The sequence below is a fragment of the Natator depressus genome, chromosome 5 (assembly GCF_965152275.1).
Source record: "Natator depressus isolate rNatDep1 chromosome 5, rNatDep2.hap1, whole genome shotgun sequence".
Lineage (NCBI taxonomy): Eukaryota > Metazoa > Chordata > Testudines > Cheloniidae > Natator > Natator depressus.
Genome location: NC_134238.1, coordinates 59605563 through 59621609, shown reverse-complemented (window position 1 = coordinate 59621609; position 16047 = coordinate 59605563). Strand labels below are relative to the sequence as shown.

At 40.4% G+C, this 16047-nt stretch overlaps 1 protein-coding gene across 4 annotated transcripts in view; it reads left to right on the top strand.

Moving 5' to 3' along the window:
* The window catches only part of MCTP1 (multiple C2 and transmembrane domain containing 1), a 448799-nt gene extending 434204 nt beyond the window's left edge, over positions 1 to 14595 (top strand). For 3 of the 4 annotated variants that reach the window (XM_074952855.1, XM_074952856.1, XM_074952854.1), the window contains 3 exons: positions 1779 to 1888; positions 11595 to 11692; positions 12797 to 14595. In XM_074952855.1, coding sequence (XP_074808956.1) covers positions 1779 to 1888; positions 11595 to 11692; positions 12797 to 12868 — 280 coding nt within the window. In that variant the 3' untranslated portion in view covers positions 12869 to 14595. Of the gene's footprint in view, positions 1 to 1778; positions 1889 to 7712; positions 7758 to 11594; positions 11693 to 12796 lie in introns of all 4 variants that reach the window. The other variant, XM_074952853.1, reaches the window with a different exon arrangement.
* Positions 14596 to 16047: the final 1452 nt, after the last annotated feature.

Here is a 16047-nt window from a genome sequence, read left to right as displayed (position 1 = left end):
TCCATTGTATAAGAAAGCAGCATAACTTGCTAAGTAAGTGAGATTAATGACACTTCCTATAAGTCTTTGTAATTTGTTCCTAAAAATGTAAAGAACATTGGAAGGAAAGGAAAATTGTACTGAATACAGTGCTAACACAGCACATAAGGAAGTTTGCTAAGTGAGGAGCCAGTGTTCCCACACATGGGGTGCCTGTGATCCGTAGCACCCAACACGAGTCACAAGAATGAGAGCAGACCCTCAACCTTCTGTTCACCCCAAATACACGCAGAAGAAGGGAAAAGAGCAGGTGTCCCCCAGGATTTAGGGAGTGATCCTACAGCAATTGACACTTACATAATGTTCACTCTGGAGACAGGTCAAAATTGCTGGGGAGGAAAAAGACAAACACAACCAAAGAAGCCAGAGATCATTATGAAAAATTATAGCTAGCAATTCAGACAACAGTAATTATTTAACCACAGAAGCCAGAATCATTTAGCCAAAATGATCCAGGTACATATCTATTAATAATAATTTAAAGGGACAGTGTCAACCTTTTTAGAGCCAAAAGCATACTTTTCTTATAGGAAGACAAATGGCAGGGAGCATCCTTGGAGTGGTGGTGACTTTTATATAACAATCCCTTTTAACCAAACTCTATTTAATAAAAGTTCCCTTGGGATTTTTTAAAATTGGCTATCTGGCCTTCATCTCTTCACTGCACTTCAGGGGTGGGAGACCCACAATAGCTGCTTCCAGACTTGTTGGCTGGCATTTCCTTCTCTTCTCTCTCTCTCTCTCCCCTCCTCCCCCCAACTCAGGCTCTACAAAACTGACTGCTCAGCAGATCTGTATTACACTGTGAGATCTGCGGCACACACTTAGGGGTTTTTTAATCTGAAGGTTTGATGTGACAACCCATTTCCCTGAAACTTCTGTTGGAGCCCAATCCCTCTGTTTTCCCTTTGTCTTTGAACAAATAATGCCCTTCCCATTTTTTTGAGATTGGTATAGCTTGTTTCCTTATTGTAATTTCATTTCTCTTTAACCACTCCCTTCTTTTGTTCTCCCCACCCCCTTTTCCCTTTCCTTTGCTGCCCTGCTTCTGTCTTTTTTCCTTCCCTTTCCTCCCGATGTTGTCCCTCACCTTCAGCAAAACTAACCATCATACCTGCCTTTCCCCTAACCCACTAATAGTAGTGTGAAAGGGTTGCCTACCTTGCACACAGACAAGCTTTTCACTCAGTCCTCCCCCACTGTGATTGAACTATCAGACAGGGAGTGCCGCCACATGTTAAACAGAGAAAGACATGCCCTCTGATCAACTTTTAATTTCTTTCTCTGACCATGTATTTCAGACAGAGCACAGGGGAGAATCAAATCAGATGACCCAAGCAGCACTGTATAATACTCTGATTCCAGTTAAGAGTGGAGGGATGCCTTGGACTCTGTTTGAGCAAGTGAACAGAGGACAGGGATCTGGGGCAAGAACAGGGGAAAGTATTGGAACTCCTAAGGCCATAAGCATTGGTTTTCAGCTTGCATGCGGGTGCTTATAGGTGCCATCCTGAGTGGATAGAGAGTCTAAGCCCGAGTTTCATCTTCTCAGGGGGTGGGATCAAACCCCAGATCTCCAACATATTTAGCATCCATGCATTCATATGCAGTTTCAGTCCTCTCACTGCTGAAGACTGACTGTTCCATTTACAGAGTTGTAATCTGCCTGCCCGTTATTTGTTCTCTTATTAGTTCTGTGAAGTGATTAGACTTCTGACTTATGTTAATTTTTCATTCAGTACATTCAACTGGACTGTCCCATTCTTAAGCTGGCTGGCAATTGTTGCCCTCTGTGTGTTCACAGTCATCCTGTATTTCATTCCACTGAGATACATTGTCCTTGTCTGGGGTAAGTAAAGCCTTTTTTTTAACTGTCTGAGCCACTTAGAACAAACTGTTTTTTAAGGGATGAGTTATAGTGTCAGTAGTTTTCAGTATTTATGGTCATGAAGCTATTCCATGATGGAAACAGACAGGTTAGTTAAAAATCACAACTGGGTAAAGATTTAGGCCCACCTGCAAAATGCATTTTTCTTGTCTGGCATTCTAAACTTCATCATACTATAAACATGTAGCCAGGAGGATTCTTCATATATCAAAGTGTAGCTTTGTCTAGATATTACTCTGATTTATTTTCACCACTTATACACAAACAGGGGCATTTCAATCTATATAGTGCATTTAGGACAATATGTTTTTGCTGCAGCACTTTATCTTGTGAAAGTGTATGTAAACACAGTGCTTAGACACCTGCTTAAAAGGTCACCTTTAGACTAACAAAAACATATGATATTTTACTGGTGGATAATGAACAAAAGTGGGTTGGGGTTTTTTGTTTTGTTTGGTTTTTTTAGGAGACAGCTTAACCTCTCACATAGGCTTGTGTATTTTCTTTATACTGATTTAGAAAAGCTACTGTACAGTATACCAGTTATAAAGATTGTTCAGCATTTTCGATCATATATTTTGAACACAAACCCACCTCTGTAGCAGCTGTACCTGCATTCTGTAAGTACACACCCTGCACAGAGAAAATTGTCTCATTTAAAAACTGCTCTTGAAATGGAACCCTGCAAACTCACACACATTTTCACTTTCTTTGGAGTTTCTACCCTCATTGGTGTATATTCAACTCCTCTTCTCATTCATTTTTTCTGCATTGAAAAGCAAATGCTTATTTTTATTTGGTTTTAGTGAAAGACAGGTGGTCACTTCCAGGAAAGTAGTTTCTGAGCTGCTTTGCAAATTTATATGGCCATGCTGCTGTTTAGCGACTCTTCTCCTAAAGAAATTTCCTCCATGCAATGTCAGATAGCATCTGCATTGCTACATTTTCCTCTTTTGCACCCACAGAAGGCTTTTTCTCCAAGACTCTTCATTCCAAAGGATTCTTTGCTCTTTCCTCTGCATAAACTAACAATTCTCAAACTTGTCCAGTGTCTCTTCTGGAGCACCTGCAATCTAATTCTGTTCAAAATTGTGCAGCACCCCTGTGGCTAACACAGCTGCTTATATGGAAAAATAATGTTAGGAAAGTATTGATATATTTTTAGCTCTTATCAAAATGCTTCATCTTAAACGTTTTGAAAAGGCTTAATCACATCATTTCCTCTTGCTCTCCATTCAGCTCCCCTCCCATCCATTTTGCTTTCCTTCTCTTCTCTGTCTCACTGCTGTACAGTCCTCTGCTTCACCCACTCCTTTTCACATGGTGCCTGGTTCCCTTCTTCCTGAACACTTCTCTCCTAATGGTGGCTCTTGTCTGGCTGCAGTCTCCAGTCATGGTGGCTCGTCTCTTACTCCTTTCATATGATAAGCTAACAGGAGGATCCAAGGTTTGTTCCTCCTTATTTATAGCTATTTTACAGATATCCAGACTCTTCTCGTGCTACCAAGAAGCAGCTGATTCCATGTGGTCTGCCAGCTCTTCCTTACCAACAGGTGGTCCACAGATCAGTTTGAGAAAGTCTGGGATAGACACCTGATTTCTCAGTGCCTCCATGCTGAATTGGGTCCTCTCAAATGGATGTGGCTAGGTCTCAAAGATTCCCCATTCACCAATTTTAGTAAGGGCTAGAATTTCAAAACGTACACCAAAAAATTCACCCCCACAGGGTGCAACTTTCTTCTCTCCTCACACCCTGCATTGCAGGGCAGTTGTGTAGGATTGCGGATTCACTCTGTGGAAGGCCATTGGTGTTACCACTGCTGCTCTGTTATAAACATTCTGCCAAGGGCATGAAGCTTTATAACCCGGCTACAGTTCCATAGATGAGAAACTGAATCATCTTATCTCCCAGCTAGCTTGGTCCCAAATCCCATAGAGCAGGCCCAGTTCATTTTGAGAGCTGTCCCAGCTTGCTCTGGGTGATGTGGGATTCTGGGAAGCTTGTGCCACTGTGGGCCCTGCTTTGGACATATTTTGTTTCCACAGCCCACAAACTAGGTCTTGCCAGGCTAGTACCCAGTGAGCCCACTGGAGTGATTCAGACCCAGTGTCTAATGATGCAATAGAGATTGTAATTTAGAAATGCTGTTTTAGCTTAGTCTTGGAAGATGGGCTTGGTGCCTTTGAACTTTGGTTGCTGATTTGAATAACCCAATACAGCTTTTTTGTGTGTGGAAAAGTGAACTATCAGACCTTCCATTCTAAAAATATTCCTAAGTCAAAATATATATTAAAAAACCCTAAACAAAACTGTGACAGGAGCTTGAATCTGACAGTATAGCCTGAGAGTTCTGAAGCAGAGGAGTAAAGATCATTACCTCAATTTACTGTAAAGTGCCAAACGGTTAAAACAAACAAACAAACAAAAAAAAACAGTTGACACTAGAGCTGACCAGGAAATCAGATTTCCATTCTGCAGTAATGTCAGAGTTTTCAGAAAATTTGTTCCAATCAGGCCAAAGAGTCCAAATTTTTCATGGAAATGAAGTTCTGTAATATTTAATTTCAGAAACACCAAAACATATTTCTGGAGTGAAATACGCTCCCCAAGACCCTTGGTGGTTGCTGACTGAAACTGACATGCAGTTTTGTAATCAGAAGCTGCTAGGGCTTTTGGGGCTTCCAGGATCCCCAGCTCCATGACAGTCGCTGAATGTTCAGAGTTGAGGCTGCCATGGAGCCAGAGAGCCTGCCAGCCCCATCAACATATTGCATATTTTAGAAATATCATGTTTGAGTGTTTCTGGGATGAAATATTGTGGGATGTCAGGACTCCCCAGCTCTCTGGGCAGCTTGCTCCCCAGACTCTAGAGGCTGGGCAGACAGCTGGCCCAAGAGTCTAATATCATGGCAGAGCTTCCCTGGATCTGTTGACCCCGGAAGCCCTGGGGCAATTCTTTGGGCCAGCTGCTGGGAAGTTGGGCAGGCAAGCTGGCAGGAAACCAAGCAGGTTTTTCACTGAAACGTGCCTAGCAGGCAGGTTTTGAAACATGACTAGCAAGGTAGGGTTCCATCGGAACCTGTGTCAAAATCTACATGTTACCACACAATGTTTTGCTTTTGACAAATTGGCGTTTTCTAACAGAAAAATGTTCCATCCGAAAACTTCCAATCACCTTTAGGTGTTACTGCCAAGATGAAAATTAAAGGAGAGGCTAGTGGGGAAAAAAAAATACTCCATGAGCACATTTAGAGACTGATACCATGTCTACACTACAAAGTTTCGTCAAAGCAAATTGCATCGGGAAACAGTTGCTGACTTTTGTATATTGCTTGGGCACTTGTGCACTTGGGTTCTTTCGTTGGTGCTACACATACCCAGCATATGTGTTGCATCAATGTAAAATCTGGCACATCATGATAGGTATCCCAGTGTGCCCTGTGCCGCTGCCCAGCCCAGTGTCTTTTGGGACATTTTTGTGGTGCTTTGTGGGATACCAATGATTTGCCTAGGGATTTCTGGGAGCGAGAGGGCAAGTTACCACCCTGTCGCTTTCTCCATCCTGAAATAATTTCGACATCCTATAATTTTCACACCATTTAAAAAAATTCCCACAGCCTCATGCACTGCATTTTTGTCTCTGCCATCTCTGTGGCAGAAGCATGGATCCTTCACAGCACAGCACCATTCTCATGAGAGTTGCTAATACAGGATGCACGATTCTCCTGTATTTGCAGAACTTGAACCAGGACTACTACAACCAAGATTGTGATGTGAGATGAAGATGAAGAGATGTTCAAGCACAATAACCAGATACTGATGGGGATGATGAAAAAAAATGCCAGGTTGCTGCTGGTGTTTGCAGAGCCGTTCTAGATGGTGGATCACTGCTTATGGGCCTGAGAAATGAGGGCTGATTAATAGGATCTCATTGTAATGCAGGTTTGGGATTATTAGCAGAGGCTTCAGAACTCTTGGATATAACAGGCTACACTCCAGTATCTGTGTGCTGAGCTTGCCCCAGACCTCCAGTACAGGGACATCAAAATGAGCTATTCTAACAGTGGAGTAGCAAGTGGCAATCATGATGTGGAAACTTGCAATGCCAGATTGCTGTCCATCAGCTGGCAATCAGTTTGGAGTTGGAAAATCCACAGTGGAGGCAGTTGTCATCAAGTGTGTAAGGCCACTAAGCAACTCCTGCTACGCAGGACTGTTATGCTGGGTAATGTACAGGAAATAGTGGATGGATTTGCAGCAATCAGGTTGTCAGACTACACTGGGGTGATACACAACATGCATCTCTCTATCCTGGCACTAATCCACCTTGTCACTGTGTACATCAACAGAAAGGGATACTCTTCCATGGTTATGCAAGTGCTAGTGGATCACCAGGGACACTTAACTGATAGCAATATGATACTCTCATCTTTAAGAACAGAAGACTTCTCAAAAAGCTACAAGCAGGAACGTACTTCCCTGGCCACTGGATTACCATTGGTGATGCTGAAATTCTAATAGTGATTCTGGGGGACCTGGCCCACCCATTGCTCCCTGGCTTTTGAAGCTGTACACTGGCTACCTGAACAGCACCAAAAAAAGATTCAGCTTCTAACTCAGCAGGTAAAGACCCCTGAATGTGCTTTTGATAGATAGAAGGAATGCTGGTGCTGTTTACTCACTAGCTAGGATCTCAGCAAGGCCAACATCTCCATCGTTATAGCTGGTTGTGTACTGCATAATATCTGTGAGGATGAAGGGGAAAAAGCTACTGGGTGTCTGCTGAATTTGAACAGCCAGACACATGGGCTGATAGAGTCAACTGGAGATATATGGCTAAAGGAGGCCTTAAAAAAAGATTCTCTTTTAACAGTCAACCACAATCATGTTGTCTGATGGTTTTATGAAAGTGATTGTCGTGTGTATGAAGATTAAATATCAGTGGGTGTTTGCTTCTTGCTATGAATTTTGTAATGTAAAGTAATAAAGATACTGAGTCTCCAAAAATAGAACTTTGTTTGCAAAGAAACAGACAACAAAATTAAAGAGCCAACAAACACACAAAGTTAAGTCTTCTACCAACACTGTAAAAGGGTGAACCATACTTGAAAATACGAAGTAAAAAGTGATGGTTAATATTCATGTATGTAAAACCTACTGCGGTATAGTAGGTTGTGGCCACACATGCACCGTGTAGTTTTCACAGGTCTGTATACGTGTCGCTATGATCCATCTTGTCCTGCCCATGTGCAGTGGTAGGGATAAGGATGTAGACTAGGCTGCCATCTGGTATGTTGGGGGATGTAGGGAGCTGCGACTATGGAGTTCTCCAATGACTGGAAAGGCTGCTGAGTCCAGGATCTTGGGCATGTAGGTCAATACTGCTTGCAACATCTGAGTTTGTTGCCTGAGCAAACTCATGATGTCCTGGTGCGCTTCTCGATGCACCTCTGTCTTTTTCCCTCTCCTGCAGCAACTGCTCTCTCCATTCTCGGTCTTTCATGGTCATACGGCTCCTCCCAAGCCCTGTGTTCACAAACTGAGGCAGTAGAGGATGGGAGGGTGTCAGAGAGCACGTCCTTCTGAATCCTATTCTTTCGCCTCCTGATCAGGGTCAGACATTCAGGGGCACCTTTCCAGACCACCTTGCCAGGGTTTGCTGATTAAAACAGACAGAAACAGCACCGATATACAGTCACAATGGAAAGGGAAAGATAAGTCTCAAAACTGTCTTACATTATCCCCCTACATACCTTTAATGTGAAATGTTCATTGTCACTTTAGCTTTGGAGCACCTCACTACAGCACCACTCAGCAGCTCAAACCATGGTGAGTGTTCTGTTGCACTGAAGCTTTGATTATTTGGCACCCCTCTCTGCATACGGGTATAAGGAAAGTGCAGTGAATAATGGCACTATTTTCACAGACAGTGGTGACTTTTTTTGGCTGATATCTCACTGCTGAGGATGAAAAAAGCATAGAGAACCCAGCTGCAATTGACGTCCCAAAGCCACCTTGTCCTGTATGCTGCTAGCCTATTTACTGCAGCAGTGCCAGCCAAACTTATTGCAGAGTGGTGTGGGAAGGGTCTCCTATTGTGGGGGAAGAAACAAGGATGTGCTCCGTAGGAATTTTCAGAAGAGGATTGTAGAATATCTCCATGAAAGTTTCATTAACATCTCTCATGAAGGTAGAAGAGACATCCCTATTCCGATAAACAATTTATTCTGCATGGCCCCCTCCTGCCTGCCTCAACAAGTGAAAGAATTGAAAAGCAGACCTGAGTACAGGAACTGGTCTAATGTAAATTGTGTAATTGGAGTACCATACTACCTTACCTGAGCTCCATTCCTCTTCATCAGCACATCTGCACTCACCTGGGATTGGCTTGACTCCAGGAGAGTTTCAAACAGATCCTTCCTCACAGTATGGTCCCTGCCACATCTCCTCCCCGCCCCGTTTTTTGTGGAAGAAAGACTTCAATATTGATGCAAAATTACATTAATAAATTTATTTCAACTTAATTTCTTAAGTCATTACAAACTTGTTTGCACCTTTACTAAATATTAAGATATAGCTTTAAGAAGGTTATAGTCAGGATGTTTGGAAATACATATGTTTGGCTAGTTACGTTACAAAATGTTAAAGCTAATCAAAGAAATTCCAGGTTTCTGTTTTTATTTCCCACGGACAAACAAACATCAAGAAATAAACTATGTAAACTTTGATGTTTTAGGAAGAACCATGATTGTGAAAGGAATGTAAGGGTGTGTTATCAGAGCAATAAGTTTAGGTAAAGTGAGCTCTACCAACCCCCATACTCTTGCAAGAAAATCTGCTTGTGTTCTTCAACACTTTAGAGAAAAACATGTTTAGTTGGAGATGTTTTAAACTTTTGTTTATTTCTTAAATGTTGAAATGACAAACACGTCTGTGAAATGCAGACTTCCAAATACGTTAACTAAATGAAAATTTCCTAATGTAGCTCCTGATGTCATTACTGTGTAAATGGTTTATGTACCAACATGGAATCTAATGCCCTTGCTCAACTAGTGTGAGAAGCCATTTAAGTATAGGATATTCATATTAATGGGAAATTAATTTCTGGCAGTGCACAAGCAAACCCTCAACCTACTCCGGAATAGAAGTATCAAATCTCCAAAGTCATCAACACCTAATTATTTAAGCTCAAGACTATTTGAATTATTTAATTTAAAAAAAAACTGTTTTAAGAACAGAACTTTTGTATAAAAACAGGAATGTTTTGGACAATTGGAAAAATATATTTTCAGTTTTATCTTTTAATATCTTAGAAAATGGACTGAACAAAAAGAAAATTTTAATTTTAAAAGACATCTGGATCTTTCCATCCCCAAGAACAAAGGCAGTTAAAGAAATGCTGCATACTCATTAAACAGACTGCATATTCAAGAGCTGAAAGTATCACCTAAGCCAACCCTGAAAGGGTGACAGCAATCAACTTTAAATCTAAAAACCTCAAAAGGTTTCCTATAATTTCTTGAAAATAGGAAGGAGAAGGGTGTAAAAACTCTGAAGTGAGCACCTCACACATGCATAAAGCCCCCTGACCCTCGCTACTCTGCTTAGAAAGCAAGCACCTCACAACCCATCCTATCCATCCCGCAAGCTGACACAGACAGATAGGAAAAACACAGAAGACTCAAGAAGAAACCAAGGAAACCTCCCCAAAACATCAACCTAGTTTGGTGAGAGAAAGTTAACTAAGACACTGCCAAGACCCTTGTAATGATTTTATTGGTATGTTATAATACTGTTGTAACTTAAAATATTAACTTTCTCCTGTTAATCATCAGATGGTTAAATCATGACTTCCTGGAGAGGAGATGGGCTAAACATTGGCAAACAGAGAAATAGTGGATTTTAATTGGATTTAGGATTCTTAATATTGGTTAATTGGCCTGAAATGTCTTCTACTAGGTAACTAATTTAAATATTTTCTTCGATTTCATAGGATTAATTAAGATTGCTTACTTTCTCCAATTATAAACTGTTTTTGGTTATTTATTAATAACCAACAAAATCCACTTGGCCTTAAGCTGTTTATGTAGAGGCAACAATAATTGGTTGAAGTATCTAATACGATGCTAAAGTGCATTCACAATAATTCTGGGAAACAATATACTTTGGTCTTAACTTACTAAGAGAAAAGCAGCCCCTGGACTGGTTCACTCTCCAGGATGTAATCTCTTTTAAAGCTCTCCACAGAGAGAGAGAGAGAGACAAGAGATTGTAATGGATGTCACCAGTGATTTACTTGTGTTGTTTTCTTTTCCTTTAATAATAAAATGATTAATAATTGTGATTATTTTTCTTTGCCTTAATCATGGTGTCCCCTAAAGTATGTAAAAGACCCCCCATGACTAAATAGTGGGAGCTATACCCGTGGGTTGGCAGCCAGAGAAATAATTAGTAAGAGTTGGCCTACCGCTTCCTGTTTCTCTCAGCTAAATAGTTTTAGTAATTTTTAAAATAAAATTACGTTGTGTCCAACAATTTAAAAGACCCCTTTCCAGTCCACATCTGCCCTCTCATCACTGTTCACAGTAGGGGGGTCTCGTCTTCAGGCTCCAGCAAAGCATTCACAGTGCTCTGTAGAGTGTCGGTGGGTCACCAGCGAGTATGGCATGGTTTGTTGTTAAACGGCAGGTCTGGGGGCAACACCAGATTTATTTCAGAGTAGCAGCCGTGTTAGTCTGTATCCTCAAAAAGAAAAAAAGAGTACTTGTGGCACCTTGGAGACTAACAAATTTATTTAATTAAATTAGTCTCATAAATTTGTTAGTCTCCAAGGTGCCACAAGTACTCCTTATCTTTTTACCAGATTTATTGTTGCCCTCCCTTGCCTTCTGGTATCCCAGGCAAAGTTCCTTTGTTGTCAGGTGCCACTACTGCTCATCCCTCTCTTGCCCCGTTTCAGCATCCCCTGTGCAATTTGCACATAGCTGTCAATATTTCTGCGGCTGTTCCATAGCTGTGCTTGCACAGCCTCTTCTCCCCACACAAGTAGATCCAGAACTTCTTGCCTGCTCTCAGCAGGAGTGCTTCTAGTGCCGCTGAAGCTGGCCAGGTCTGATGCACACAACAAAGGTGAGCTGGTAGGTGTTTCTCAAGGGGGAGGCAGTTAGGAAAAGGAATTTCAAAAGCATACAGATTTTAAAGGAGGGGTGAGGAGGTGGTGGGCAGCTTTGGGTCTCTATGACCTCTTGGCTGTGGAGTTTGTGACCAGAGTGGCCACTGTTGCAGGAGTAGGGACACTGTGGAACAGCTAGTGGAGGGCAGTTAGAGTTGACATAGGAAATGCAGTGTTTACACTCGCACTCTCACCCTAAGTAGGTCAACTGTGTCACTTGGGGAGATGGTGTCATTGCGTCACTGTAATGGTGTGGATATGCTGGCAGGAGACAAATTTTGGTGTAGACACATGCCACAACTAGGTCGATGCAAATCAACCTATGGTGCCCTAACTTTGTAATATAGACCAGGCCTGAGTATATAGTGCACTAAGTTAATGCTAAAAATGTATCTTAAAATCTTTGTCAGAAGTTTTCCAGAAATGTGTTTTTAATAACTGGTGATATAAAAACTCCAGAGATTTTAATAACGTTTGAACTATCACTTTTCCAGGCATCAATAAATTTACAAAGAAACTTCGCAGTCCATATGCAATTGATAACAATGAGCTACTTGACTTCCTTTCCAGAGTTCCCTCAGATGTACAAGTGGTATGTATATATTATTTTAATTCTCATATGGTTGTCAATTTAACATTAGTTTAATAATTCTATGGCTTTGTTTTTTATAATTTTAAAAACTGTATTATTTTGTTTTGAGTTTATATTCTCTGGCCCATAGAATCTGAAACTCAAACAGGCTGATGAGTCTTCTGTACTTCTTCCAGTTTGGGAATTAGTTTTTGCCTTGGTTGTCTCTTTAGGGGCAATCAGTAAAAATTTAGGAAATGGTAGTGGGTGATGGAGTTGCTATTAAGCAACCACCAGGGACTTGTAAATATCGCTGGGGTTTGTTGTACGAATTGTTGCTGCCTGAAGCCATCAGCCCCTGAAGAGAGGAACTAGGGATATCCGGTAATAAAAGCAAATTCAATAGTGCAGTCAACGGCAGGCTGTTTTGCCCAGTATCATGTGGTAGCACTGTGAATTTGGGTTGTTGTTGGCATCTGTTTTTCTAAGGTGAAATCTGTTGTTTTATTTACGACAGGGGATGAGGTTGCCCTTTTAAAAAATGTGTATGAAGTTTGTGCACTTATATTGTGGTGTGGGATCTTCCAAGAACTGTTAAGTGTTACAGCATGTTCTCATAACTCACGAGGTAGATCAAGAGGATAGGCTTTCGACATTTTCAGATGCTGGGTTAAATTCATACTTGGTGTTGCACTTGCATACATTATGTCTGAATCTGCCCCTCTGCATGCTATGGGCTTTGCATTACTGGAGAATGTATTAAATAACAGATTGTAAGGAATTTTTATTGATCTCTTTCAACTTGATACTGTTTTATTTTCAATATTATTTTATTGTAATAAATAGTAAATAAATAGTAATATTTTGTGAGGAAAACAAAAAGACTTCACTAAATCAATACCTTATTGTATTTCCTGGCAGGATTTTCCTAATTCTGATTTTTCTTCTTACTCCAGATCTATTATTCTGTTGTTTTTGCAGCCCAGCTGCAGAGCCCATACGATTTGAAGCAGGATAGCACTTTTCTCCCCCAATGAAAAAAAATCTCTTATTCCTTTAGTGCTCTTTTTTCTGCTCATGAGTGGCCACCTGACCAGTTTCTTTCTGAACGTTGTGTTTAAACAGGTGCACTACCAAGAACTGAAACAAGATCCCAGTCACAGCCCAAATAAGAGAAAGAGAAACAATCCCGGCTAGCCAACTTCATCTCCTGAGGAGTCTAGCATCTGCTGGGGGAAGATAAAAGAAAAAGCCCAAAGCCTAGGCAGCATTTCCTTTCTCTAAGCTTTTTATTTATTTTGCCTTTTTATCACAATGGAGAGAATTTGTAAATATTGTACAAAGGCATTTATCATTGAAAATATATTTAGCATTGTACAGACAAATTTGATGAAGGCTTCAAATATGGGTTATGCTGTGGGGAAAGCCTCTGATTGATAACATAATACAATAAAAATACCTAATGTAAAATAAGTGGTAGATATGTATTATCTTTGATAGTAGAAGGCACATAAAATTAAATTAAATATTCAAGTCATGCTGATTAAATCTGCAAAAATGTAAATTTAAATCTGATTTGAAAATGTAAGTGCAGTTTTATTTGAATGTTAATATTTTTATCCAATAAATTTCCATTACAGTTTTTTATGTTTTATATATTTAAACAGAAATACAACGTAATGGAACCTACTGCATTTAAGTTTTATCAACGCTTTAGACACTTGTTAACTTCTGGTGCAGTGTATTCAGACTGACTTGGGCTGCTTGTAAGCTAATGAGAAATACACCGAGTGCAAATCTCATACTGGAGCTCCATTAATTGAAGAGATTCCTGCCTTTTTTTTTTTTATCATTCCATCATGAGACTTTAAAATACATACATATATCTAAAAATACTACCAGGTTTGTTACTGACTGCATCTCTTTTTATATGTCCCACTAATATTAATTTGTACTGACTAGTTTAGTGAATGAAGTACATAGTATTTTCTTTACAACTGAACTATCAAACTAAATCCATATTGCTTCAGGTGTCAGGTTATGAACACCATTTGTGCACATAAAGAATTTTAATACTAAACTGTTACAGAAAATGTTTTTGCTTTCTAATTACAAGGTCATATTAAAATGCTTTATGGTATATTATATTACCTGTTACTGGTGTGACATACAGTGTAAGGGAAAAATGCAATGGTAAAAGTGATATACCAGTTTTATTTCTTTATTTAATAAAGTAATCAGTCCTCCGGATACAGACGTGCCCCTCTGCCTGAAAGTCCATTTTGTAAATTAAATAGCACACACACAAAAATGATTTACATTTCAAATATTTTAATAGCCATTGTATAAATAATACTTAGGGATATATTCTCATATCTCTGCCTGGAGAGTTCTACACCTAAAGTAACTCCCCCAGAGGAGTGTACTATCCACTAACTAAGGGCCTAATTGTTTGACTCTTAAGCAAAATTCCCTGTAACTTTACTAGGAGTGTTGACTGAGTAGAAACTGCAGGATTGTGGCCATGAGAAATTCTCTGTGCCCTACCTTGTGGGGCAGCTGGCTTGTGTTGTGATTGCTGGGAAAGTTGTATTGCACTACTGTAGGAATATGTATTTGAAAAGGATATTTAGAAATAGTGTGTGCAGGGAAATGTATATATGTGTCTAAATAATTAACTGCATTGCTCATGAGAGCTAATTTGGAAACTTATTTTTGTTGTAAAGATATGTTGCTAATTACTGTTTCTTATAATAGAGCTATTTTGATCTTTTCTGTTTGTATAACATGCCTGAAGGAAAGCCACTCCTATTACCTTTCTGTGAAAAGCCTTTGGCCTAAATATGCTCCAGTTAGATCATTATGTTACAGTGATCTATTTAAAATGCACCCATACCTATCCTGTCACTGTTGGTTGCTAAGAACAATACACCATTAATAAACAACTCAAACTTACTAAAGCATCATTATTGATGGGACTTTAAGTTATTAAAACAAAAGTTTAAAAATTTGTCCCCCATTGATGTGTCCACACTTTCTCTGCTGTACTGAAAGCCTTGTACTCTATCCATCAGTTGTTGTGCACTTTCCTATACTGAATTTCTAATATTTAATGTCTACCTTATGAACATTTACAGCACTGGAAGGTGGACAGGAGATATGCGGTGGTTTAATGTGCTACCACCTTCAGTCTTAAATATCGGAGTATCTTGAAGATGAAAGTGCAGGTAATTCCATAAATTTATAGGGAGGGGGCTTCTGTCACCCTCCTCCACTCAAACGTGGGTTAAAGGGGGGTGGGGGGGGCACACAATGACTATGGACAATATTAGTTCCGGCCTGTACAAGTCATAGGTGCTCTAAACAACCTGTTTCTGCTCCTTAAAAGGGACGGTAAAGGATTTAAAGGAGGTATTCTTTAATCTGATCACTCTGGCCCTTCGGTATGGAGTATCCACACTGGACAGCTGCCCCACATTTACATAAGCAGTTGTGACATCCTAGCCTAACTCCTGTTTCATGTTTGTCCCAAATAAGTCCCCTGAAGGTGCTGTGGGGAAGTGACAAGCCCCCTGCCCCCGCACTTTACTTTAGCCAATCTGATGGGCTGGGAGGGAGACGGAAGCAACTACCGCAATGCCCACAGCGTATTCTGCCAATACCTGGTATTTCACCACTTCCATCGGTGGGAGGGTGAGTGCTGGTTCACCCAAAAGAGGGCTCTTGCTACACTGGCATGGACTTATATAGTCCCTCCCCTCTCTTCTGGTCAGCAGGGGGTAGGGAGGAATGGGTCAGCCTCCTCTGGCTGACCTAGTCTGTAGCAGAAAGTCACTCCCTGGCTTACTAGCCCTTAAAGGGCATACACCTTTTCCAACACGCGAGACAACAGCCTCCGCTGCTTAATGTATGGTGAGATCATTGAACAAGAAGCTGTCAGTATTAAGTAGATCAGTAGGTTCAATCTTTGGTAACCTGTACTCTTGTTTTCTCCTGAATTATATGCTGGAAGAAGCATGGGCTGAACCAGACTGAAAACTTCATTTTTCAGTATACAGTAGTAAATTGTTCAAGATTAAAATCAAAAGTAGAGAGTTACCACTTACACTGTAAGTGGGGGAAGCATTAAAAATAGTATCTCATTGTGCAAATGAAATTTACATAAGCAACACTGGTTAAAAATGCAACCTCATTATATAGGATAAGCCTGCAGCAGCTAAAGCCAGTGCTCCGCCATGGTTTCTCACTGATTTGTCTAAGGCTCCATTCTTGCTCTTTGAGGGTCATCTGATATATAGGATGCCACTATGGAGACTTGTCTTGACTTAAAGAAAAGGAGTACTTGTGGCACCTTAGAGACTAACAAATTTATTTGA